This window comes from Schistocerca piceifrons, chromosome 1, assembly GCF_021461385.2.
Source record: "Schistocerca piceifrons isolate TAMUIC-IGC-003096 chromosome 1, iqSchPice1.1, whole genome shotgun sequence".
NCBI classification, from domain to species: Eukaryota; Metazoa; Arthropoda; class Insecta; order Orthoptera; family Acrididae; genus Schistocerca; species Schistocerca piceifrons.
The window spans coordinates 1210605206-1210632096 of NC_060138.1; the positions used below are offsets into that span (position 1 = coordinate 1210605206).

At 38.9% G+C, this 26891-nt stretch overlaps 1 protein-coding gene across 1 annotated transcript in view; it reads right to left on the bottom strand.

Annotated features, from left to right (window-relative positions):
* LOC124779449 (kelch-like protein 10) overlaps positions 1-25316 on the bottom strand; it is a 139341-nt gene extending 114025 nt beyond the window's left edge. Inside the window, exon 1 of the mRNA XM_047253712.1 lies at positions 24660-25316. Coding sequence (XP_047109668.1) covers positions 24660-25316 — 657 coding nt within the window. The remainder of the gene's footprint in view (positions 1-24659) is intronic.
* Positions 25317-26891: the final 1575 nt, after the last annotated feature.

Below are 26891 nucleotides of genomic sequence, written 5' to 3' on the forward strand. Positions count from 1 at the left end.
TCTCAAACAGTGCACTGTTTATGTTCTGTGATCCTAGTATTAGTGGACGGTCAAGCAACTCCAATATATACTTCTGCAAATGTGCACATTACGAATTATATTTCTAACATTATAAGTGAGTCCTTTTTGTCTTTTATTCTCTGAGACACTCATTGATCTTCGTTAGTTCCCAACAAAGTTCACATCATGTGAATTCTATTCTTTTTGACAAATGAATGACATGGTGTCATACCACCAGTCCTTTTGAATCTACATCGAATGCAGGAGCAGAACAATTATTCAGAACTTTCAAGGCCCAAATGAACCAAACGATCATGATGATGACAATATATGAGAAGTTCTGAAATGCTTTTCCCCATACATGGCTAAAGCCCAGCCAAGATGCCGCATGGTAGTGGGCACTGTGTGTACTTTTATCTCGTGGGACCAGCACACTGTAATCAGTCATCACAGACACACTCTTTAATTTGGGCTCTCATGTATTTTCGACTCGAGCAGGCATAAAATATCTCAAGTACTGGGAGGACAAGAGGAGTTTCTACAACATTGCAGTCAGCTCAAACCATGACAACTAAATGATGTTACGCATTTGATGTGAACTCATCAGGGCTCACGTAATAACATGAGATCACCCATCCCCACCGCTATGCCTCCCAGGCTTCCATACACTGCCCACAGAAACATCTCGCCTGTGCCTCCAGTGGGTCACGAGCATTATCTCTTACCACACCATAGGCCACCATGCTGAGACCATCACAGATGAGGGGTGGTAGAGCACCTATGTAAATGGAACTCTTGTCCCGAGATGTCCAAGTTTCAACTCCACAGGAACAGCAGGTACCTTAAGCCCCGTTGTCTCAGAGCCATTGGCAGAGACATCTGTCTCCCACGTACCATCCATGACAACCTATGTAAGCGGTCCTAATTCCGTCCTGGGCACCCACAATTATGGGACAGTTAAGGAGGGGAGGGGAGGCATATAGTATCCCACCAATCTCAGGGAGGGGTGGACAACATGCTGATGGAAGGCCCAGAGGTACATCACCTGGACCTGATGGTGCATTGGTGAAATTCTACCGCAAATTTAAAAGTCAGAAACCAAAACTAACGTATATATGCCAGGAAAGTTCCTAACACGCCAAAGAGGAAACTGGCACTACATTACCATCAACTCTTTTAAACAGTGACCACAAAGTATTTGCTAAGATTATATCTGCCTGGCTGAAACCAGTAATGAGCACAGTCACAGCCCTGTGTAACAGAACGTAAGATCGTGTATGTCAGTAATTTTCGTGTATGTCAGTAATTTTTTTACATGTAATGTTTTATGTAAATATAGCCTTTGACTGCGAGTTTAGCGACTAAGAGACAGTTATCTTTGGACATGCGGAAAGGAGGTCGATCTTTGGGAGAGGTGGTTAAAGGACTTTGGAGAGAAAGCGTGGGCTAGAGGAGGTGGGAATACAGATGTGGTGTAAAACAATGTCTTATTGCATATTATTGTAGAAGTGTTAAATGTGAATAAATGAATTAAATAGTGATTTGCAAAACTAATGTAACGTTTGCTCTCTAAAAATCAAAATACCACATCGCCCTACAAACCAGTTAGTCTCATCCAAACACAAAGAAAACCGCGGGAACATCGCAGTGGAATCACCTCTAGACTTCACGAAGACAACAACGCAGCCATCGATATGAGTTAAGTACCAAACTGTTCGTACTTGTTAACGACCTCGGACTATAAATTTGAATCTCCTGTAGTACCTGAAGTCACCATGTGGACAAAGGAGTAGGACAACTTATATACAGTGGAAATCATAGGAAGAGGTCTGTTAAACTTGGGGGCTCGTCCGGGATATTACAGTTAAATGCGATGGGACTAATTGCGCTTCGTTTGCGGAACATTACAAACTTTATAATTCGTAAAACGTGAATAACATTGTACACGTTTCCTGGACCAGAAAAAGTAGTGTGAGAACCAACAAAGTGCTGGCTTATCGGAGAGGTGGACCTGTGATCGACGTCGTGGTGTGAAAAGATAAGTACAATTCTGCTTTGTTTTAAACTTTTCGTCAAAACTGTATCCAAACACGCGGTGTCATCATGACGCTATCAGAAGAAATTAAAAAGGAAGTTGGAGAAATGTTAGACTCGAACGTGTGTGGTGTAAGTGACGATCCAGATGACTCACAAACCGAAAGAAAACCGGATCAACAGGACTGGGTAAGTTTACTCTTTGCCAGAATGGGACAAATGCAGTCCGAATTAACAAGGGCAATGAACTCAAATAGTGAATTCCTAGAATCGAAAATAAATGCATCCAGTGAATCGCTGGAAGCAAAAATGAAAAGCAACGGGGATGTACTGAAAGAAGAGATCTCAAATTTAAAACTTCAATTAGGAGAAAGTTTGAAGGGCGTGAACTCCAAAATTGAAGCTATAGAGAATAAGTTTGTGACCTTAGAAAATAAGTTAGCCACAGTTAGCTCAAGTCAAGGGAAAGAGATTGAAAGGTTAACTGCAGCTCAAAGAACTGTGGAGGAGAGGGTAGACAAATTAAGTCTAGATACAGAATCAAAAGTTAATCCCTTAGATGCTGAATTAAATAAGATACAAGAGTCTGTAACATGTAATTTAAGTGTAATAGACAAGAGATTCACTGAAATGCGAGATAATTTTGTGTCTAGAAATTTATGTATGAATGGTGGAAGTGTGTGGAGTAATTCACCTGTAAAAAGTTTTCCTTGTGATAATTTACACCCTGTAGATTTTTTGCAACACTGCTCTGACAACCTTGTTACTGGCATGTCTGATAATCTAAAGATTAAATTTGTTAAAAAATTTCTTGAGGGAGAAGCTTTGTCTTGGGCAAACCAACATTTTGATGAGTGGAAAACGTTTGATGATTTTAAGAAGAGTTTCTTAAATAAGTTTTGGTCTGAGACTGAACAGGGTAGAATAAAAAGTGAATTTTTAAATGGGCCTATCTTCAGGGGCATAAACCACTCAATGAAAGACTTTTGCAGGGATCAACTTAGGAAATTGGTGCATCTAGATAAACCCTTCGACGAAATGACGCAAATTGATGCCCTTAAAAGGAGGTTACCTGAAAGAATACAGTGGGAATTAGTGCATGGACCTGACGACTGTTTAGACCAGTTTCTAAAATATATAGACAAATTAGACAGGGCAATGGAGAGAAATGTGCAACAGTTTAGTAACGGAAACCATTACAGTGGGAGGTGGAATTCTGATTACCGTGGAGAGAACCCTAGAAGGGACGATAGAGATTTTCAGAATGAACACCAATATGATAGAACAAGAGAGTACAATGCTAATTGGAGAGGGAGTAACTGGGAAAGCAATGGTGTAACTAGGAACAACAGAATGAATACAAATTGGAGGAGTGACAATAGAGGTAGACATCCGGAAAACTCCGGACCGCCTCAATGAGGGTCCACAGCTTTGGGGCGAACAGATTTAAACATAATAGGACCACTAACTTTCACACAAAACCCAATACTGTAAATAACTGTACCATTAACAAACAGGTTAAAAACCAGGAATACCAAGTGAATTATATAAATTTTGATAAAAAATTTTGGGATGCTATGTGGCACAGTAGACCACCACAAAATAAACATAGGAGAGACCAAAGTTCTGACTCAATTCTGGAAGAGGGGATGTTAAATGATTTTTACAGGTGGGCAAAAAGGGGAGAGCAAGCTAATAATGAAGAGAGTAACAAACGTTTTAGTTCAGAATTGGGGGGGTTGTTCACACAAGAAGGTAATAGTGAATCAGCTGATGATAAACCTAAGCAACAGGAAAAAGAATCAACTATAGAAAGTGAAAAACAGAGAGAAATAGATGAAACTGTCAGTAAAGTAGACCATAGTAGTGATGATGTTAGTATTTTTGATGTGAAAAGTATGGTAAGCAAACCAGTGAGTGAGTACAATGTTTTTATTGAAATAAATAATGAAGTGTTGGAACTTGATCATAGTTGTGGTGATGAAGCACAGGAAATGATAGGAATAATGAAGTGACAGCTGAAAATCAGTTGCTACATGTCTTTCCTGATGAGCTCATGGTTAATCAAAGTGGTGATAACAAAAGTGAAAATATTGTGAAAGAATTAGATTTGCGTGATATTATTGAAAGTAAAGGAAGCCAATTCTTAGAATTCCTGTGGAACCAGTATAATGAGAGTTGTAGTAGCAAAGTGTTTTGGTATCGTCTAAGTATTATTAGTGGAGTTTTATGCCCACACTGGTGGGAGAGTAAAAGAAAGAGTCTGAGTGAAAGGTACATAAACAGTAGGGAGATATTTTGTGTGCAGCCAAAGTGTAAACTTGACACTAGTAACTTAGAATCTGAAAATCAGGCAAACCTGATGAAGACTGAAAGGGAGGAAGTAGATGGAAATTATAAAGAAATTGAAAAAGATTTATTATATGAAGTCCCTGAGGGGAAGGCAGATGAAAAGGAATTAGGCTGTCCATACATTAAAATAAGAGTAAATCAGTGGGAAGGGCACTGTCTTATTGATACAGGAAGCCCCATATGCGCAATTTCAGAAAAATTTAGAGATAAAATTAGAGATGGTAAGAACTTTGTAGAAATGCCGGTTGTAGGGGTAAAAATCAGAGGTGCCACTGGTAGGCAAAATAAGGTAGTTAAGAGTCAAGTATTGTTAACGTTTCAAATTGAAAATGTGGAGTTTGAGCAGGGTTGCCTTGTGGTCCCAAGATTAGAAGAAAATATCATTTTTGGCATGGATTGGGTCTTAAAAGTGGGTGTAAGCTTCTCTTGGGAAGATAAGACTGTTATAATTACTGAACCTGAGAAAAATAGTATTCTGAAAACAGAAATGTACATCCTTAACTGTAGTAATTCTTGCAACCATATCAAAGCTGTTGTAAGCAAGGTAGATAATCAAGCCATAAGTGATAACACATCCTTTGATCTTATAAATGAACAAAATTTCGAAGAATTAGTCGAAGTAAAATTGAAGGAAGCTGTAAATCTAAGTGAAAGTCAGAAAAATCAGTTAAGAGAAGTGTTATGGGAATTTCAGGATACATTCAGTGAGAGACCAGGGAAGGTAAAAGACTATCAGTGCAGACTTCAACTCAGAGATCATCATCCTTTCTTCCTAAAACCATATGGCATTCCATTCTCCAGGAAAAAAGATGTAGAAAGGGAAATCCAAAAAATGGAAACTTGGGGGATTATAGAAAGGAGTAGAAATGCTTACAACAACCCATTAGTAGTTGTGTCTAAGAGAAATGGTGGGCTTAGACTTGTACTTGACTCTAGGCACCTTAATAAGTTTTTGATTAGAGAAAATGACCATCCTGACAATATGGATGAACTCCTGCACAAATTTGATAATGTAAAATTTATGAGTAGCCTAGACTTGACATCTGGTTTTCACCAAATACCACTTGAACTTGATTCTAGGAAGTATACTGCCTTTTTGTATGGTGGCAAAAGTTACCAATATTGTGTTGTCCCTTTTGGATTGAATGTATCGGTGGCTGAATTTATCAGAGCACTGGATTTTGTATTAGGTGATGAATTGTCTTCAAAATTAATAGTATATGTAGATGACATTCTTGTAACTGGAAAAACCTGGGAAGATCATCTAAACCTTCTGAGACAAGTCTGTTCAAAATTGAGGGAAGGGAGAATGACCGTAAAATTGGAAAAATGTTGTTTTGGAGTTAATGAACTGACATTTTTGGGGCATAATATTTCAGAAAAGGGAATCTTACCTGATAAGGATAAACTTGAGGCCATTGTAAACTTACCTACTCCCAAGAACAAAAAACAACTCAAGTCCTTTTTTGGTCTCACTGGATTCTATAGAAAATTTCTTAGTACCCAAGCTTTAAATGCAAACTGCTTATGTAACTTACTAAAAAAGAATACTGTTTGGGATTGGACACAAGAATGTCAGGATGCATTCGTGGAAATAAAACAACAACTGTCCCAAAGTCAAATGTTGTGTAGACCTGTTATGTCGATACCATTCTGTATAATGACAGATAGTAGTGAGACAGGTTTAGGGGCACACTTGTTTCAAAACATAGAAGTAGAAGGAAAATTAGAACACCATTCTATTGCTTTTGCTAGCCGGGTTTTACAAAACTATGAAAAATCATATACAGTCACAGAGAAGGAACTACTTGCCATCCACTGGGCATTTAATAAGTTTAAAAGTTATCTTTTAGGGCACAAGGTAATTGTTTTCTCTGACCATAAAGCTCTATCGTACATTCAGGAGTGCAGACTCTATCATGACCGTATAAGAAGGTGGGTTTTATTCCTTCAACAGTTTGACTACGAGATCAAATTTATTCAGGGTGAACATAATGTCATTGCAGATGCCCTTTCCAGACTACCAGTAGGTGCAGATGTTGAAAATACTTATGGAAAAGAGGAGAAAGAGTTCAAACTTATGTACTTAAAGGGTGTAAAAGATGAAGCTGAAATACTGAAAATCTGTAATGATATTTGTAGAAACCAAAACCATGATGAAAATTGGAAGTTGGTTAAAAGTTATATAGGGAAAAAGGGAGGAGAAAAGGTAGATCAGTATTATAAAGTACAGAAAGGGATTTTGTTTTGGAGACCTAGACCTGACTTAGACAATTGGAAACTATGTTGGCCTGAGCAATGTATTGACACGTTAATCAGTTACATACACGAAAGCATCGGACACTGCGGGGCAACAAAATGTATACAGAAGATACAGGAAAATGTATACTTCTATAATATCAGTAGGAGAGCGAAGAAAAAACTTGAAACCTGTGATCGTTGTCAGAGAGTAAAAGTGAGCAACCAAACATCTAAAGGATTAATGCAAAACATTTTACCAAATAAAAACCTTGAATTAACAGCTATTGATCTATATGGACCACTACCAAGGTCAAGGGGAGGGTATAGTTACATCTTCGTTATAGTTGACGTTTTCTCTAAATTTATAAAATTGTATACATTAAAGAGAGCAACCAGTAAACAAATTATCATCAAGCTGACGAATCATTATTTCACAAATGTTGGTATTCCCCAGGCCATCATGTCTGATAATGTGTCACAGTTTACATCTAAATTATGGAAAAATTTTATTGAAGATACAGGAATAAAACATATCTTGATTTCGGTTTGTCACCCATCAAGTAACCCAGCAGAAAGGTACATGAGGGAAATTGGAAGGCTCTGCAGAACATACTGTAGTAAAAATCATGTTAATTGGATTGAAAATGTTACTGACTTTGAGGATATAATGAACAGCCTACAGCATTCATCCACTGGTTTTTCACCTTACGAAGTAATGTTTAATAGACGACCAGCAAATTTGATTTCTGAGAATGTTGATTTCCCACCTTGTCAAACTATGACACCCCAGGAAAGAGAGACAGCTGTTAGGAACACTATGAAAAGACAAGGAGAGGTAAGAAAGCGGAGACATGATGCAAGAAGTAAAGGAGTACAGTTCAGGACAGGAGATCTGGTTTTAGTAAAAACACAGGAAAAATCTAGATTGATGAGTTCTGAAATAAAGAAATTTTTTGACATCTATATAGGCCCCTTTGAAATCAAGGAAAACCCACACCCTAATGCCTATAGGCTAATCTACCCAAAATCCAAGAAGTTATTTGGACTGCGCAATGTTACAGAGTTAAAACTCTACAAACATGACCCATAAAATAGTCTTTAATAAGTAAAATGCTGCTCGGAAAGAACTAGTTGACTGGCCCAACTACATCACTTTATTGTTTTATCATTCAAGGAAAACTTCATGTCAAAGTGTGGGACTATGTCACCTAAAAGTATGAAGTAGATTTTGTGTTAACGTGAATTATGTCTGTACTAATTTCTCTTTGTTCTCTAGTATACCCATTCATTAAATTTGGTACGAGATCAGTGTGTCTGGCTACGAACCATTCTACAGTGTCATAGTAATGTCTCTTAACAGAAACCAAAGTTAATGATGTGGACACTTTTAAAGTAATAAGATATGAATAGTGATCGTGTGTAAGAAGACAAAACCTTGTCATTTGTAAGCTATGTCAGATGGAACGTTATTTAATGGATAAAGCAAACTGGAGGTACTTGTCAGATTATGAGAGTGTACTTTGAAAGACCAGGTATGTTATAGTGTGTTAAAAATATAGTGGGTAGTCATGAAATTTAATCATGCAAATTAAGAATGTATTGAGGTTTAGAGCATTATGGAAACAGATGTTGGTGTATTACTTTTGAAACACTTGTGATGGATTGAAGGTTATGTGACACTAATTTTGAAGTTTATGTTGTGGGAGAATATTTTGTAATAGTTTAGATAATTTAATGTTAAAGTGAATGAAGAGCTGTTAGGAATTTATCCCATACCCTGTTACACAATTTGGAATAATTTCTATTCATGGCAATATGCTATTTGAGCACAGGAGAGTAAATAAAAATGAAACGCTGCTTAATAATGATGTAAAGTTAAGGTATAAATACTAACAATCTTACACAATTTAAGTGTAGAGTTTGTAATAATTTGACCTATAAAGCTGAAATAGATGTACAATGTGAGGATACTGCAATTATAGTCGCAATCATATGGAACGTCTCAGCTATCTCATTATAAAGGAAACATTAAATCATAAATATGTAAACCAATCTGACTCTGAAAATACAGTGCTGATCGCACATAATTGAATTTGCACTGGATTCACCATGTGATTCCATTCATCACGTATACATGAATTTTCCCTAAGAGACAACCATTTAACATTGTGTATAAGTATTACAATATTTTGAATTATGTCTATTTTATGTATGTGGTTAAAAGAACCTGTGTATTTTAGAATAATGATTTCTTTAGATTTAATGGTTGTTTTGGGCACAATCCATGCCATAAGGTATTTTATTGAAGCACTTATATTAAAAGATTGTGAGAGATGCCTGCATTCCACAGTTCACTTAATATATTCTAAAGAAACCACCGACAATCAGAAGAATGAGGTTAACTAAGATGCATGAAGTCAGTATTGAAGTAAACTTGAGTTTATGCATATACTATATAATTATGTACCCATCTTAACACGGCTGTTCAGCTACCATGATCAATTAAATATAAGGTGCCATATTTTATTGTTAGTTATAAGCTCATTACACTTATTGCTCAATACAGCCAATGTAACTTTCAAATTGTATATCATGGAAAGTGTATATATATATATATATATATATATATATATATATATATATATATATATATATATATAACTAAGATCACTTGGGAACCAATTTTATTACTAACTTTCGGAACTGGAAATTTTATTATGATGTGTGTATTAGACATATTTTATTCCATAGTGACACACAATCCCATGCATGCCATGCACGGACTTGTGTGTGGGGGGGGGGGGGGGTATTGTAACAGAACGTAAGATCGTGTATGTCAGTAATTTTCGTGTATGTCAGTAATTTTTTTACGTGTAATGTTTTATGTAAATATAGCCTTTGACTGCGAGTTTAACGACTAAGAGACAGTTATCTTTGGACATGCGGAAAGGAGGTCGATCTTTGGCAGAGGTGTTTAAAGGACTTTGGAGAGAAAGCGTGGGCTAGAGGAGGTGGGAATACAGATGTGGTGTAAAACAATGTCTTATTGCATATTATTGTAGAAGTGTTAAATGTGAATATATGAATTAAATAGTGATTTGCAAAACTAATGTAACGTTTGCTCTCTAAAAATCAAAATACCACATCGCCCTACAAACCAGTTAGTCTCATCCAAACACAAAGAAAACCGCGGGAACATCGCAGTGGAATCACCTCTAGACTTCACGAAGACAACAACGCAGCCATCGATATGAGTTAAGTACCAAACTGTTCGTACTTGTTAACGACCTCGGACTATAAATTTGAATCTCCTGTAGTACCTGAAGTCACCATGTGGACAAAGGAGTAGGACAACTTATATACAGTGGAAATCATAGGAAGAGGTCTGTTAAACCTGGAATAAACCAGTGTCTTAAAGACCGCCACTTTCATGCTACCCTGTGTGATTATCGAAACATAATAGCGGTAGCGGATGCCTCTGGCATCGCATGCACCAAGGTTATGCTCGATGTTGAAGAAGCCCTTGACAGGTTTAAACCAATAGCATTTACTGAAGACCGTACAGGCAATGAACTTCACACATAATTTCGTGACAATCATCACATGCTTTTTGCAAAAACTCGTAGTCCACAATACTGATAAACAACTGAACGGTGCAGCTGATAACAATCAATAAATCAGTTAGACAAGCTTGTCCGATGCCAATGGCACGATTTTTTCCCGTAGCCATCGAGCCATTGTTAAGTGCTTTGAACAGACAATTCCAGGGAGTCATGAGTCTGGGCCATAAGTTCGTCTGGTGCTCCTATGCAAATCCCGTCAATTACGGACAGATAACGGAGATCAAGGCCATGAAGTGCCCGGGAGTGAAATTCACTTGAGACATTCGACACATGGTTGCAGTAAATTACAAATATTACTTAATAAAGTATGCACCTGTATGTATCAACATAAGCTCTGATCCCTGGATGAACTATAATGGATGGCCTTGGTGAATGTTATCTTATATATAAAGTAAATTATATGGCACGAGTGCTTCCAGTAACTCCCACGGTAGCAAACCGATTACCGGCCACTTTGCCAGACGCAGCCTTTTCAAGGTCAAATATTCTACATTGACTCTTCCATCTGGTGTAGGCGAACTGAAACTCACCGACATATATACGAAGACACGAGCTTTCAGTTCCACGTACAAAAGGTGGATTCTTTATTCGCCGATTAGTATCGTCGTCTTTTTACTGAACAAAGTAGTGCCAGCCAGTCTTGTGGTGTCGGTGGACGTTTACTACAGACCAAATGACCTCCAAAATCACAAATATTTTTTGACTGAATACAGCTCCATCAGCATGGGCTTTGCCAAGAGACACCCAGCTACAGTCCGAGCAGTATACAAATATGTGATCATGGCCCACGACAAAACAAATACAAATGGTAAGTACTGAGAGGTCGATTGGAACACCGTATAGAAAAGTGTCCATCACTCGTACCTCCCAACGAGTGAGATGGCCTTGTGGTATTATATGGTCAATAGGAAACTCCTCACGACTTCCCGATTGCAAGCTATATATTTTATGGACTCCCATGTCTGTGCAGCTTGTCATGTGCGAGATACTGATGAACATCAAACATCAATTTGTATGTAGAACGATGCATGAAATATGAAAAGCGGCTAGAAACCCCTTGGCATTTATCCAACGTACATCGCCACACACCATCACCTTCAACAGCCTGTTTTTGTCGGGAGATGACCTTTAGTCAAATGTGAAGACAAACGCCGACAATTGGCAGAAAGGACAAGCAGTATTTACATTCCCTCCAGTACGGAACGTAGTGCTGGGGACTTCTGAACGTACCTAAAAACACAGCACAATCGACTTCAGTGAACCCCAACTTCATGCGCAAACTTTCTCATAAATGCAGTTATGGAACCCCTAGCGAACTGGAGAGCGTAAAGTTACATAAGACCGCTGAGAAAAGGTCGGGAAGGAGAGCGACAGAGTAAAACGACGGAAATACACTGGATTGAAGGCAAAGCAGGCTGAGAAGCAGAAGTTTAAAGTTTCGCAGACTGCTGGTGGAAAATGCAGACACCAGAAAAAGATAAACAGCGAAAAGACACGAACTTATCAATGCATGTGAAGACGACGAGTTTCGCTCAGAGACGTAATGGAATGTCGCCGCCCCCTCCCCCCACTTTCCATATTCCTTTTAATTACATTATGTTCTACATTTTCATCTACTAGCTGAAAAAAACACTTAAGAACAGAAGATAGCTGAAGTAGATAAAAATGGTGAACATATGGTTGGACTGTGAGGAAAAAAAGAAGCAAAGGTCTCGAGTTCGACTCTCGATGCGGCCCACCGTTTTAATCTGCCAGGAAGGTTCATATCAGCGGATACTCCGCTCCAGAGTGAGAAATTCTTTCTGGAACAATCACTATATTCAGTTAGTACCTGAGAATGAAACTCTTAGCCGCTTCCAACGAACTTTAAGCATAATTTCAAACCTTTACAAAACTTTCTGTCGCTGGCACTACCACAACACGGTGAAAGGAATAAAAGGTTAACGCTTGCTACATTTTTCCTATTCAAGCAGTAGAACTGCCTCTTCGGGCATGACTTTTTTTTTTATTTCTTCTTTGCTACCAACTGTCTTCGCAATACTCCTGGAGAGAGTGTCCATGTATAGCACTGAATGTACCTGCAAAATTATATCATTATATGACACATAGGGGATATGAGGTCAGAAACATTGAGCTATGTGAAAGACTTCCTTTTCTTAAAACGGAGCTATTGCAGCTGTGACAGGCAGTTCCACTTTAGGTAGTCCTTTATCATCAGGGCATACTGACAACAGCTTTCCTTATGAACTTTATTGGCAAGAATCAATAACTATTCTGGAACAACTATAACGTTTATAAATATAATACCGAAAAGACAAAAATATAATAGAAAAATTCAATTGTAGAAAGAGAATTCATCAATACACCCCAGTGTTATATGGAAAGGATTGAGGCTTTGTACCATAAAAATCTGAATTCCACATAAAGTTAAAATCCTAGTAATTAACTGCTGAAACATTTGCAACAAACTAGAGCCAGAGATTGAAGAACTCCTAAAAAAGAGTGAAGCATGCATATTACTAGGTATGGGAAGTTGGTTAAAACACAAAAAAGACAGCAGTTAGATTTTGGGGGATATTTAACTGTATTTCGAAAGAATAGACTTGTAGACGTTAGGTACTAAGGCGCACTATAAGCACTGCCGAATGGTGTATGACATGTGACACAGCTATACATGAATCGTTTTATAACATAAAGCGAATTTACAGACTACCACACTGTTACAAGTCAAGAACACATTGGTAGTTTGTCTCACAGACGTATGGAGACAACATAGTATAAGGGACCCTCAACTGCCAACCAAACCGATAAATGTCGCTATGGTCACACTACCACGATCCTTCACGAATTCAGAGTGCCCAACTACCTATTTACTCATTCACAGTCTTCGGCCAGTTCGTGGGGAATTCCACAAACTGTGGGGCATTTCAATTCAGCTGCTAATTCTGTGGGGATTGGCATTATGTGGGGAGTGTGTGGGGATTTTAAGGTTTTACTATTTATCAATATATCATAGCTGTCGCATCGATAATTTCATGGTTGGTAAGTTTGTTTCTGGTGCTGACTGTAATGATTTACAAGACCTTAAGTTCACAATGAGTTTCATAGAGAAGATTTCAACCAATCTTATATAAACAGGATAGATAAATACTCTTTCTGTACAGATATTACTTAAGTGAGACTGAACATAACAATGGCTGAGTGCATGTGAAAGAAAGCTGTTGAGCACATGCATAGAGCAAACCATCACATCATGTAAAAATGGTTTGTGTGGTCTTTAGAAGTACTTGAATTTATGTTTTTTCTCCTAAATACTTAAATTTATGAAGAATAAAAGCATATTATGAGCATGAAATAATGTAATCACTAACTTATTCAAGATGAGTACCAGGAAAAACATATCCAATTATATGAGGCATCAGGAAATTTTTCTCTCCAAATTTGGGGTATTTCTCCCAGATTTTTGGGGATTTTGGAATATTGGTATTGACAATGCTGGTCTTCTCTGGTCTTTCATAGTACTAGTGCTGAAAACGAAATCCACATGTTCACATGAAAGCTAAATCTGAATTAGTCTTCCAGAAGTCATTTTACTAAATTATGTTGCATACAGCGAAGATGTTTAGTATTTCAAATGTCGCAGATACAATTGTTTAATTTTTCAGTAACAGTTCAACCACAGACGTAGATACACAACCGTATTATTAAAATTACGGCTTAGAACGTTCTCACCATGTTATTGTATTTGCATCTTAAATACTTACTTTGATGTAATTATTCGGTGGCATGTGGCATCCAAATAGAATGCCGAATTTAGTTTTGAGCCAGTATTATTATTTGGTTATAGGGTTTGGCAGATAGACATGTAGAATAGCCCATAGTCTAGATTAAAGGCGACAGTTTGAGGTAAGTTTGCGAAGTCAACTAATGTGTTGTCATGAGAATAACTATAATTATTGTTATTGTTATACATGTTGCATTTGAAGAGTCTCCATTGTTTTGATGAAGTTGGTATCAAGTGCTTTAGTTAGTCTTGCAAAACGATGAGCATTTGATATGTGAAAGTTTTCTTGAAATTCTTCTAGTTGAGCTTAAGTATTTTGGTAGGAATGGGGCAGTGCACAAATGATTTAATTCATACTTAACTGGAAGAATACAGAAGGTTGAAATTAACAGTGCAGATAGTCTGCAAAAACCAGCAGAGTCCTCTAACTGGGGAGGTATCAAGAACGGTGTCCCACAGGGTTCAATCTTGGGTCACTTATTGTTCTCAATATAGTGTATGTATTAACGACTTGCCACTCTACATTCATGAAGATGCAAAGCTAGTTCTTTTTGCTGATATAATCACACCCAAGAAGTAAGAATCAACTGAGGAAATTGCAAATAATGTCTTTCAGAAAATTATTAAATGTTTTCTGCAAACTGACTCTCACTAAATTTTGATAAAAGACAGTTTATACAATTCTGTACAGTAAGTGGCATAACAACATTAATAAATATAGACTACGAACAGAAGTCTGTTGCTAAGACCGAATACTCAAAATTTCTGGGTGGGTGCATTGACGAGAAATTAAATTGGGAGAAACACATCGATGATATGCTGAAACTGTTAGGTTCAGCTACTTATGCTATTAGGGTTTTTGCAAATTTTGGTGATAAACATATCAGTAAATTAGCCTACTATGCGTATTTTCATTCACTGCTTTCATATGGCATCACATTTGGGGCAATTCGTCATTATGTGAGAAAGTATTAATTGCACAGAAGCGTGTAATCAGAATAATAGCTGGAGGGCACGGAAGATCACCTTGCGGGCATTTACTGAAGGAACTTACGATATTTACACTACCTTCGCAATACATGTATTCACTTATGAAATTTGTCATTAATAACCTATCCCAATTCAAAAATAACAGCGAAGTGCATAGCTACAACACTACAGGAAAGGATGATCTTCACTATTCTGGATTAAATCTCACTTTGGCACAGAAAGGGGTGAATTACGCCGCCACAAAAATCTTTGGTCATTTGCCAAATAGTATTAAAAGTCTGACAGATAGCCAACCAACATTTAAAAGCAAATTAAAAGAATTTCTGAATGACAACTCCTTCTACTCAATAGATGAATTCTTAGGTATGAAATAATAACTGTAAATAACAAAATTAATTATTTTGCCTAAAGAAAACTTACATTAAATTGACATGTTCCTCATCATTACGAAATGTCGTATTCATGATCTATGGAACAAGGATTAATTTGTGTATGTATGTATGTATTACAATGACATAACTATTCAAGCTGTAGGTGCAAGGCATCAGTACAGATTACAACATAGCAATCGAAACAAATTTCTCAAGAGGAAGAATATTCAACACTGGAGTACACCAGAACCAGTTAGCTTGAAAGTAAGTGTAGGTACAGAAAACATCATAGAAGCATTTGGATTAGAAATGAATCTGAATTACTTTCAGCTGAAAATTCATTTACAGATCCCACACTCAGATCTCAAAACAAATAAAAACTACCTTCTCAAAACATGCCCCTTATTACAAACTGCAAAATACATTAATATTTCTATTAACATTACGTTCTTGCGCATTAACATCGCCTTTCAAGGTAAAATTTACGTTGAAGCTCCCATCCCCTTTCATTTTTCATAGTTCATGTGATATGCATCAAAATACTCACCTGAAACATGTACATGACATAAAGTAGATTGTCTGAATTTAACTTGCAATTTTAGTTTTTATGACAAGAGGTTTGTCAAATATGGCAAACGGAGCTATATATAGTATGGACATAAACATTGGGTAAGCCAACATGTCAAACTGTTACCACAACCTTTATTTATCATTCACATTCAATGCCTTCGCTAACTCACAACCAAAACTATCACCTTGTAACATACCATATAATTAAATTAGTCATTTCGAAAAGATCATGAGTCACAAACGAAAACCTTTAAGGAAGGCAAAAACTTCCTACAGCATTTTCCATTTGCATATATAATATGCAGTACCTTTAAAATACTGTGCAGCATTGTATATTGTTGTTTGGAATTTCTATTTTGGCATAAAAGTGAATTTAAAAATTGCTGACATATGACCTTTTTTCAGTGAACAATTATTTGTTATAATAATTGACTGCTATACTTGAAAAACATGTGGATTTTATTACAAAATCAGTACATATGGTGAACTGCAATCTCAAAGGAGAATATTACCTCAAAGGAGACTATTACTATTTTATCCACACTTTGGGGTGTAGCTGCTCTTCCTATAACAATGCCAAAGCAAAACACAATAAAACAAGTTAATCTTCTTGATCATCATCATTATCATTTTGTGTTTCCCTGCTATCAGCTATTCTTGTAATTTCTTGCACCTGTTTTTCAGGATATGGTAACTCATTGAGAAGTACAGGATCCTTAGCTGCTCTATTTTCACTTGCCCAGGATAACGTATCTAACACTCAAAAACTCATCCATTTAGAAGAGGAAATAGAAATTTTATGTTCCTTCGGAAATTTTTCCATGTTTGAATCAGAGAGGCAAGACTTTTTAAAATATGCAGATCAGCAACTTTTAAATGCTAATATAGAACAACGTCAACAGATTCCACTGAGAATTGATGCCCTTTTTGATAATTATGGAATAATCTTCAAGTATAGCGGTCCTGTCTTGATGTCTCACCAACTTCTTCAAAGTTCCATCTTTATCATTTCGTAGAAAATCGTGCTGTTTATAGAGAAGTAAAGTTTCATCTTATTCTATGTCCCAGTTGATACAAGTTTAAAACAAAAGTGAATCATTGTGTTTTTCTTGTTCTGACTGGCACACCCATTGGAGAACAGGTGAAGCTTATTCACATCCTTTTGGATATATTTCTGCATATAATAGTATACAAATGACTAACTTTAATATCCTCCTTTCTTGCCTCCAGTGTCATGGTACGTTTAAAAGTCTGAGTCGTTACGTTTCATATTATATTTGTCAAATATTTTCCAAATAAAAGATGTCCTGAACAGGAATATTTGGTAATGGTAAATTTTGCTTTAAGTCAAACTTCATCCCGCAGGCATTATGAGTATTTTCCCTTTCAGTGCGTTCTGAAACTTCATTAATTTTACTGTAAAAGTTTTTGGACCTTCTGTGGTGAACCGTTAACCAGGCTGTTATATATCATCACTGCAAAAAGGACACGAGCCAATGATCTATGAACTGTCTACATGGAGTGAAGATTTCGAGCTACGACAGTGACGCGATTTGAAGGCTGACAACTTCCCTTCTTTTATGTATTAATCTGACTACCCTTCATCACACAATTCCAACTCATTTTAGTAAAAATGTTGATTCGCGACCGTTCTGTATAGACCGATTCAATTCGAGCTAGGCTAGACATCAGCCTGTCACCAAAACCAAAACTTTGATAGGGGGTCCAAACCCGCACGCTAGCCCCCATTTGATTCATCACAGTTTCATTTAAATCGGGAAACCGGATTTTGTACGAATAGCATTCCAACACCTTCGTCTCAGCAACAGCATTCATTTTGAGTTGCCAACAGCGTTCATTTGGAGTTGCGAGCTTTTCGGTTGAATTTCAAACTGCATGCATGTATATTCTATAGAAGAGAACAAATTTAGGAAATCTGAACGGCCTAACCTGTTTTCTTAAGCTGATGTTTTACTTAAACGGCCAAAATGTTTCCCACCACAAAAACAAACTACGGCGTCATTGCAGGGACATCTGTCGGTCGTCCAGGGTTCCAAGTGATGGCTACATCCGTAGCGATATCTATCTGTCTGCTCGGTAGTTGACCGTGAGTCTTATTGCACGCTGATAAAGTCACGTGTGATGTCTGGATCGAAGACGACAGACGATGCTTATCGACTTTTGTGATCGTTCGAGATGCTAAACTGCTTTAGCCATTTTTGCAGTGGCTCATTGTAATTGATACATTCACGGCAATTTTGGAAGCTATCGACGTCTTCATTTTCCTTAAAAGTGTGATCCTACCAACATTTGCAAGAAAAAAAAAAAAAAGAACGAGCTCACGATATGATCTGTCAATGGCAAATTTGATAACGGAATTGCTATTGGCACAGAGGCACAGTGAGTTAAATGTAGTTCAATGCTGATGGAGGTACTATGTTTGAAATTATCGAGACTCAAATTTAGTATGGTACAGAAGTTTAGGGCATGACTAATGACAATGTATGTAAGGAAAGTAGTCTGCACTGACACACGAAACATAGGTGTAGGAGGGCATCACATGCCATAGATTATTCTTCCAGCTAGTTTAATAACATCATCCTATTTTACTATGAAATAGAATTGTTCAGTCCAGTAATCATCGTCATTTGGAAACTGCAATGAAATTACTCCTGCAAATTTTAAAATGTGTTAAAAGTAAGTGTCAAATGAGTAATGTTAACAAAACTTTGCATTTTGCTGACATAAAGAGCTATTTGCAAATATTGTCGGCTCACTTCAGTCACTGGAACTAATATTTGAGAAAAAAGTTCTTTGGTAACCTATTTTCAGCAAAGACTCCGCGCCAAGCTGCTACTTGGGAGTAATTTTCGCGTTTAAAACAAGGACCTCTGTAACCACTTAACTACATTTAAATGATCATGTCATCATGACATTCACTCCTTCGTTTTCAAACTTACCATTTACAAAGCATGTTGTGAGTTCATTTTTTTCCAAAAGTTGGCAGATTCGCGTTTCCAAAAAAAAAAAATATATATATATATATATATATATATATATATATATATATATATACATATATAAAGATATCAACAGCTTCCAAAATTGCAATGAATGTACCAGTTAAAGAGCTCCTCCTTTGACTGCTCTGCAAAAATGGCTATCGCAGCTTAGCATCTCGAACAATCACAAAAGTCGGTACGCGGCCTATGTCGTCTTCGATACAGCGTGTATACATCAAATGACGCTTGATCTTACCAGCATGTGATAAGACTCACCAGTTAGTTGAGGGTCACTTATACGATATTGTCTCCAGACACCTGTATTTGTCTCTTCCAAAGGACGTCTTTTCCTTGGGACGTCAGAGAGGTTTAGACTTCTCGAAGCTTTCCACAGACAGGCTAGGTCTAATGGGGAAAGGAGGTGGTGTATTTCTGGCAGTAGACAAGAAACTCAAATCCATCGAGATAGAAGTTGAAGGAGATGCAGATTGAAGCTGCATGCAAGATTGTTTGTGTAAGACTAAGTATCAGTGTTGAGCATAAAATTATAACTGAACCCATCTATCGACCAATACACTGCCCTCCGCCCCCTTTGATGGAGAGCAAACCTCAGTTCAATAGTACATTAACGCCCAAATCACACTGCAATCTTCGGAGGTCATTATAATCATGCAGCAACGGATTGAGATAATTACAGTTTTGTTAGTGGTGGGCGTCGCAAGATATCTTGCGACACGTCACCAAATATCTTCTCTGAAACCTGACTAGAGTTCATAGCTCGGGAACCTACTCATGGCAGAAATATATCAGATCTAATAGCAGTTAAAAAACCTGACCTCATTGAGGACGTCGAAACTAGTCTGAGTGACCATAAGGAATTTGTAGTATCCGTCTGCAAGAAGGACAGTAGAAGTGATTCAAAAAACTACATTCATTTATTGTACAATCTTAGAATATAGTCTGAGCTCAAAGGTAATAATGTAACTCGAACAGAATGTCCTCTACCATGTCGACCAGCACGTTTTCCGAAAACTTCGATCATTTGAAATACAACTCGCTCTCTCCTCACACGACATCCTGAAAGCCAAGGATGAAGGCATTCGGGTAGATACAGTGTTTCTTGAGGGATTAAGTGTTTCTTGCCTTTCGTAATGCATTTGACTCAGTACCACACATACGCTGACTATCAAAACTACGATCACATCGGACATCAAGCAAGATTTGTGACTGAATTGAGGATTTCTTAGTGGGGATGGAGAGATAGAAACAAATGTAAAAGTAACTTCCCGTGTGACCCAGGGAAGGGTTTTGAAAACCTTGCTGTTCATGCTCTATATTAACGACCTCGCAGGCAGTGTTAATAGGAAGCTCATTCTTTTCGCAGATGATGCGGTTATCTATAATGACGTACTGCCTGAAGGAGCTTCACAAATATTCAGTAAGATTCCAAAGCGGTGCAAAGATTGGCAACCTGCTTTAAATATTCATAAATGTAAAACTCTGCACTTCACAAAATGAGAAAACAGAGCATCTTACGACTGTAATATCAGTGAGTCACAGTGGAAACGGCCAGCTCGTACAAATACGTCTCCGAGTGTAACATGTAAGGATATGATATGGGACGATTATGTAAGTTCAGTCATAGATAAAAAATGGTTCACATGGCTCTGAGCACTATGGGACTTAACTTCTGAGGTCATCAGTCCCCTAGAACTCAGAACTACTTAAACCTAACTAACCTAAGGACATCGCAAACATCCGTGCCCGAGGCACGATTCGAACCTGCGACTGTAGCGCCTAGAACCGCTCGGCCACACCGGCCGGCAGTCATAGGTAAAGCAGGTGGCAAACTGCTAAGGCAATCCAGTCTATTTTGAGGTTATTTTATAAATTCCTTTCAAAAATTCATTATTTTGCAAGTTTAATAAATTGTTTTAAAAGTGCTCATTTTGGAATTTGATTGCGGTGTAGTTGGGTAAATGTAAACACTGTCCAGATCATTCAGAGAAATGGTTGTAAGTCGTAGAACAGAGTCAGTTTACAGCTACCCCTGTTAGCAAATTCGTACCCAGTCTACACTTTGAGATTGCAGTTTCCTTTCACCCCTTACCTAATGGGGTAAATGTGAACATATGGGGTATATGTAAACTTATTATGAAATCAGCTGGACTCAACAGGTTAGTGAATCGAAGAACATTTTTGTATTTCAGGCCTCTTATGTCTAAAATTCCGAAAATAACTAATTGTATGTAGCAAGGTAATTTCCAAGAATGATTGCCTATTTAAGTCGCAGAGTCCACACGATACATATCGCACGTGCGATTGTAAATCTATCATGCGACTCTGGTGGCGGACGTTATGATCAATTATTTGTGATTGTCAATTTTATCTATTTTCCGTCGTTTCCTTTGTTGCTCTACATTACATACGTCCGCGAATTATTTGTGAGTCGCTAGAGAAACCCAGACGATTTATATCGGTAGTGAGTGGGATGTCTGTTCTTGACGTTTCCTCGGCGGATTCTCTCACATGGAAAAATCTAATTCCATGCTTATCCAGCGTAGAAAATTGTTTCACTTTTCGTCGCAAATATGGAATACTATCGGACAAGGAAAGGTGGGGCTGTGTAGACTGTGGTGGTGCGAAGTGTGTAAAACTTTGTAAGAAGAGTTTCAATGCTGTAATACCGTTACAATTTCACTGTGGACAGCGCGGAAAACTAACGAGTATCAGGAAGAATACATTGTCTGATTCTTCCAAATTAACCATCCAGACCAGCGTAATTGTTCTATCTTGCAGGCACGAGCATCGGAAACTGACTTATCTGCTACTACCGACTATTTCGGGTTTTGCAGAGAAGTTTGTTATGTGGTAGTGATGAACCACAGTGTACTCTACTGGTGGACCGAGTAAAGTTGTTGAAGTGGACGAATCTCACATAGCAAGAAGGAAGACCCAGAGGGAACGATCTTCAAAGAGCGAAATCGATCATATTTGGATATTTGGTGGAGTAGAACGAGAGACCCCGGGAGTGTTTCGTTTTAGCAGTATTATCCAGAGACAGGGTCACTTTAGTGCGTCTGATAAAGCACTTCATACTGCGTGGTAGTAAAGTCATTACAGACGGATTTCAGTCCTGCAAGACACTCAAAGCAGAAGGATTTGACCACGAGTTCGTCAACCACTCTGTAGAGTTCGTGTCTTCGGATGAACCCAGTGTGCACACGTAGAACATCGAGCGGCTATGGAAATCTGTGAAGTCCTCCTTTAAAAGAGAAGGGCGTCCATGACAAAGACACGAACTATACTTGTTTCAGTACCTCTATTTCCACAACTTGCGTTTGCAGGGAAAAGTTAAAGTATGTGACAGTCTATCGATATTTTTGCATGATATTGTCAGAGTTTAACCCAGGCTAAAGCAAAAATGGCATTGCTCCTGTAGCATACACATCACATGGACTTTCACATGACACCACCGACGACGAGTAAGGTATCTCGTCTCCTTTGTAATTACAAGTACTTTTGTAACGCTCTTCTTTTGTCGTTGCGGTAGCGTTCTCGCTTCCAGCGCCCGGGTTCCCGGGTTCGATTCCCGGCGGGGTCAGGGATTTTCTCTGCCTCGTGATGACTGGGTGTTGTGTGATGTCCTTAGGTTAGTTAGGTTTAAGTAGTTCTAACAAGAGAACCTCCCCATCGCACCCCCCTCAGATTTAGTTATAAGTTGGCACAATAGATAGGCCTTGAAAAACTGAACATATATCAATCGAGAGAACAGGAAGAAGTTGTGTGGAACTATAAAAAAATGGCCAAATTATACAAACTGAGTAGTCCATGCACAAGATAGGCAACAACTAGGACAGCTTGAGATAAGGAGCGTCGTGGTCCTGTGGTTAGCGTGAGCAGCTGCGGACCGAGTGAAAACTTTAATTTTTTATTTTCCGTTTATGTGACAAACTCTTCTGTTTTCATCACTTTTTTGGGAGTGATTATCACATCCAAAAGAAATCCTAAATCGGGCAAGGTAGAAGAATCTTTTTACCCATTCGCCAAGTGTACAAGTTAGGTGGGTCGGCAACATATTCCTGTCATGTGACGCACATGCCGTCACCAGTGTCGTATAGAATATATCAGACGTGTTTTCCTGTGGAGGAATCGGTTGACCTATGACCTTGCGATCAAATGTTTTCGGTTCCCATTGGAGAGGCACGTCCTTTCGTCTACTTATCGCAATTTTGCGGTGCGGTGCGGTCGCAAAACACAGACACTAAACTTATTACAGTGAACAGTGACGTCAATGAACGAACGGACAGATCATAACTTTGCGAAAATAAAGAAAGTAAACCTTTCACCCGAGGTAAGACTTGAACCAAGGACCTTTCGTTCCGTAGCTGCTCACGCTAACCACGGGACCACGGCGCTCCTGAGCTCACATTACCCTTGATGTTGCCTGTCTTGCACATGGACTACTCAGTTTGTATATTTTGCTTATTTTTTCATAGTTCCACACAACTTCTTCCTGTTTTCTTGATTGATCTGTGTTCAGTTTTTCAAGGCCTATCCACTGTGCCGACTTATAACTAAATCTGAGGGGGGTGCGATGGGGAGGTTCCCTTGTAAGTTCTAGGGGACTGATGACCATAGATGTTAAGTCCCATAGTGCTCAGAGCCATTTGAACCATCTCTTTTTTGTCGTTACTGTAGTGACGATCGTAAACATACTCATAACGTCCGTTGCCATGGTTGCACGATCGATTTACAGTCGCATGTTCGATCTACATCTACATCTACATGACTACTCTGCAATTCACATTTAAGTGCTTGGCAGAGGGTTCATCGAACCACAATCATACTATCTCTCTACCATTCCACTCCCGAACAGCGCGCGGGAAAAACGAACACCTAAACCTTTCTGTTCGAACTCTGATTTCTCTTATTTTATTTTGATGGTCATTCCTACGTATGTAGGTTGGGCTCAACAAAATACTTTCGCATTCGGAAGAGAACGTTGGTGACTGAAATTTCGTAAATAGATCTCGCCGCGACGAAAAACGTCTTTGCTTTAATGACTTCCATCCCAACTCGCGTATCATATCTGCCACACACTCTCCCCTATTACGTGATAATACAAAACGAGCTGCCCTTTTTTGCACCCTTTCGATGTCCTCCGTCAATCCCACCTGGTAAGGATCCCACACCGCGCAGAAATATTCTAAACGATATGTATCGTGTGGACCCCGCGACTTCGATAGGCAATCATTCTTGGAAATTACCAGGAAGCTAGTAATTACCTTCAGTCAAAGTCAAAAATCTCAAAATATTTCTCAGTTATCTCGCCCGACCTACCTCACAACTTACAACGTTAGCCACACGAGGTATACTATCAAAATTTAAATTCCTACGAGTGAACCAAATACCAGTAAACTTCATTTACGAAGCGAAAAAAATGGAGAATGACATGCTCGTTGGGTGTCAACATTTCACTCATGATTGGTCGTCTTGATTTCTCATGAGTCGACATCGTACGTGTACTGTAACCGCAGTGTTGCTTGCACCACTGGTGATAGCCGACTGACTGTATTGCAGTCAACACCACAGCGGTTTATTTACGATTACTCCACTGTCCTAAAGGATAACTCCGTAATACAACAGGGGAGTTGCAAAAACTAGAGGAAACGCAGTGTGGATCACTTACATCACTTCGCCGCAGGTATTCGTTGTTGAGAACGATGTCGTCAAACTCTTGCGGGTCGAGCAGTCCGTACCGAGGGCACAGCGTTATGAGGTTCTGCAGAGGGGCGACCCTGTTCTCGGGGTCGTGTTCCGCCCAGCGTATGGCAGCGTCGAGCACCGCCTTCTCGTGGCCGACGTTCAGCTGGTCAGAAGACAAAATCTCGTACATCGTGTCAGGACCCAGCGTCCATATGGCAGTGGCCGATTCTACAACTTCCAGGAAGTTGTAGCATATGAATCTCAGTGCCTGACGTTCGAGCGAAACGAGGTGAAGGTCGGCAGCAGCTTTCAGAGTATCTACGCAGTTTTTCGCCCTCATTTCTTCTCTCAGGAAGCAGCAACAATCGCGGACGAGTTCCTCCACATCGTACTGATGGGCGACTTTTAAAAGGCTTCTCGCTTTCGACACGGTAAGCGTACATGTACCGGTGTAAATATATTCCAAAAGTAATTTCACGATATTGGCCGGTACGGGAAAGCTAACTTCGACCACTTCTTTGACGCCAGAATCTGTTTCTCTGATGAATAACTGACTAATTTTTTCTGCGGCCGAGCACACTATAATACGGTGTACGGGAAAAGTACAGCCGTCACTGCTGCGAATTACTCCGTCGCACATGACGTCCTGCAGGTGCAGTTCGTTCCATGCTTCGGGGAACGGAATGCGAGCCTCGCGAAAGTTCTCCGAAAAATCCGTTAGTCGGCTCATATCTCGTTCCACCGTTCACTGCTGCTGCTTATAGAAAACCACTGCAGGTTTTGTCCGTCCGAGGAGTGCACTTTTAACAGGAACGTCTATGTACGATGTAGTACGCCACCAGCTGTTTATTGTCAAAGATAATTTATAACTTTGTCTCTTTTTTTTACTTTGACTAGACACCATTCAGGCATCACTGAGTAACAATAACGGCTTTGCTCATTCTGTATCCACTTATTTTGGTGTAGAAACGCTTTTACTGTCCCTTACAGTTTATTATCAACTTTTATATCCTTATCTGTCCATTACATATAAATTCGATTGTCTCCGCGTAAGTTTTAATGTTGGGTTCATACAGCAAGGGATTGTTTGACGCTATTTGCCGGATTTTTATTATTGATAACAAATGCTAGGAACTTGTTCCTCGCCTCACTATATTTCCTGCACTGATACATTGCAGGGTTCTTATCATTACAATTAGGAGCATATATTTGGTTTATACGCAATCGGTATAAGTGTTCTGTGAATGTCCCATGATTCAGCCTTATTCTGCTTAAAGAGAATATCGCTTGTGGTGTCCACAAACTATCTCAAAGTAAAATCATTTCGGAATTCGTGGTTGTATTTACGCAAAGTCCCTTCCTTTGTGTCATGAGGTCTGCCTCTATTCTTGCTGGCAGGATTCGAATGCCCCTTTTCGAATAAGTTGTCCGTATTCCGTACAGGGAACCTTTATGTCTAGTGGGGTCCCGGTGCTTGTAGCCTGCTTTGTCAATTGATCTGCTTTTTCATTGCCTGTGATTCCTCAATGGGCTTTCACTCAAATACGAGATTAGAACATCCTGTGTTGTCGTGAACTCTGAGACCATTCATCTTGCCAGGAACGATACGCCGATATTCCATGTAAGAACTTTCTGCCTAGTGGGGTTCTACATCTACATCTGCATCTATACTCTGCAAACCACTGTAAGGTGCATGGCGGAGGGTGCGTCCCATTGTACCAGTTATTTGGGTTTCTTCCCGTTCAATTCACGTATGGAGCGCGGGAGAATGATCGTTTGAATGCCTTTGTGCGTGCAGTAATTATTCTAATCTTATCCTCACGATCCCTTTGTGAGCGATACGTAGGGGGTTGTAGTCTATTCCTAGAGTCATCTTTTAAAGTCGGTTATTGAAAGTTTGTTGCCGGCCTAAGTGGCCGTGCGGTTAAAGGCGCTGCAGTCTGGAACAGCAAGACCGCTACGGTCGCAGGTTCGAATCCTGCCTCGGGCATGGATGTTTGTGATGTCCTTAGGTTAGTTAGGTTTAACTAGTTCTAAGTTCTAGGGGACTAATGACCTCAGCAGTTGAGTCCCATAGTACTCAAAGCCATTTGAACCATTTTTTGAAAGTTTGTTATTAGAATTTCTCGGGATAGTCTGCCAGTTCAGTTCCTTCACTATCTGTGTGACACTCTCCCACAGATTAAATAACCTTGTGACCATTCGTGCTGCCCTT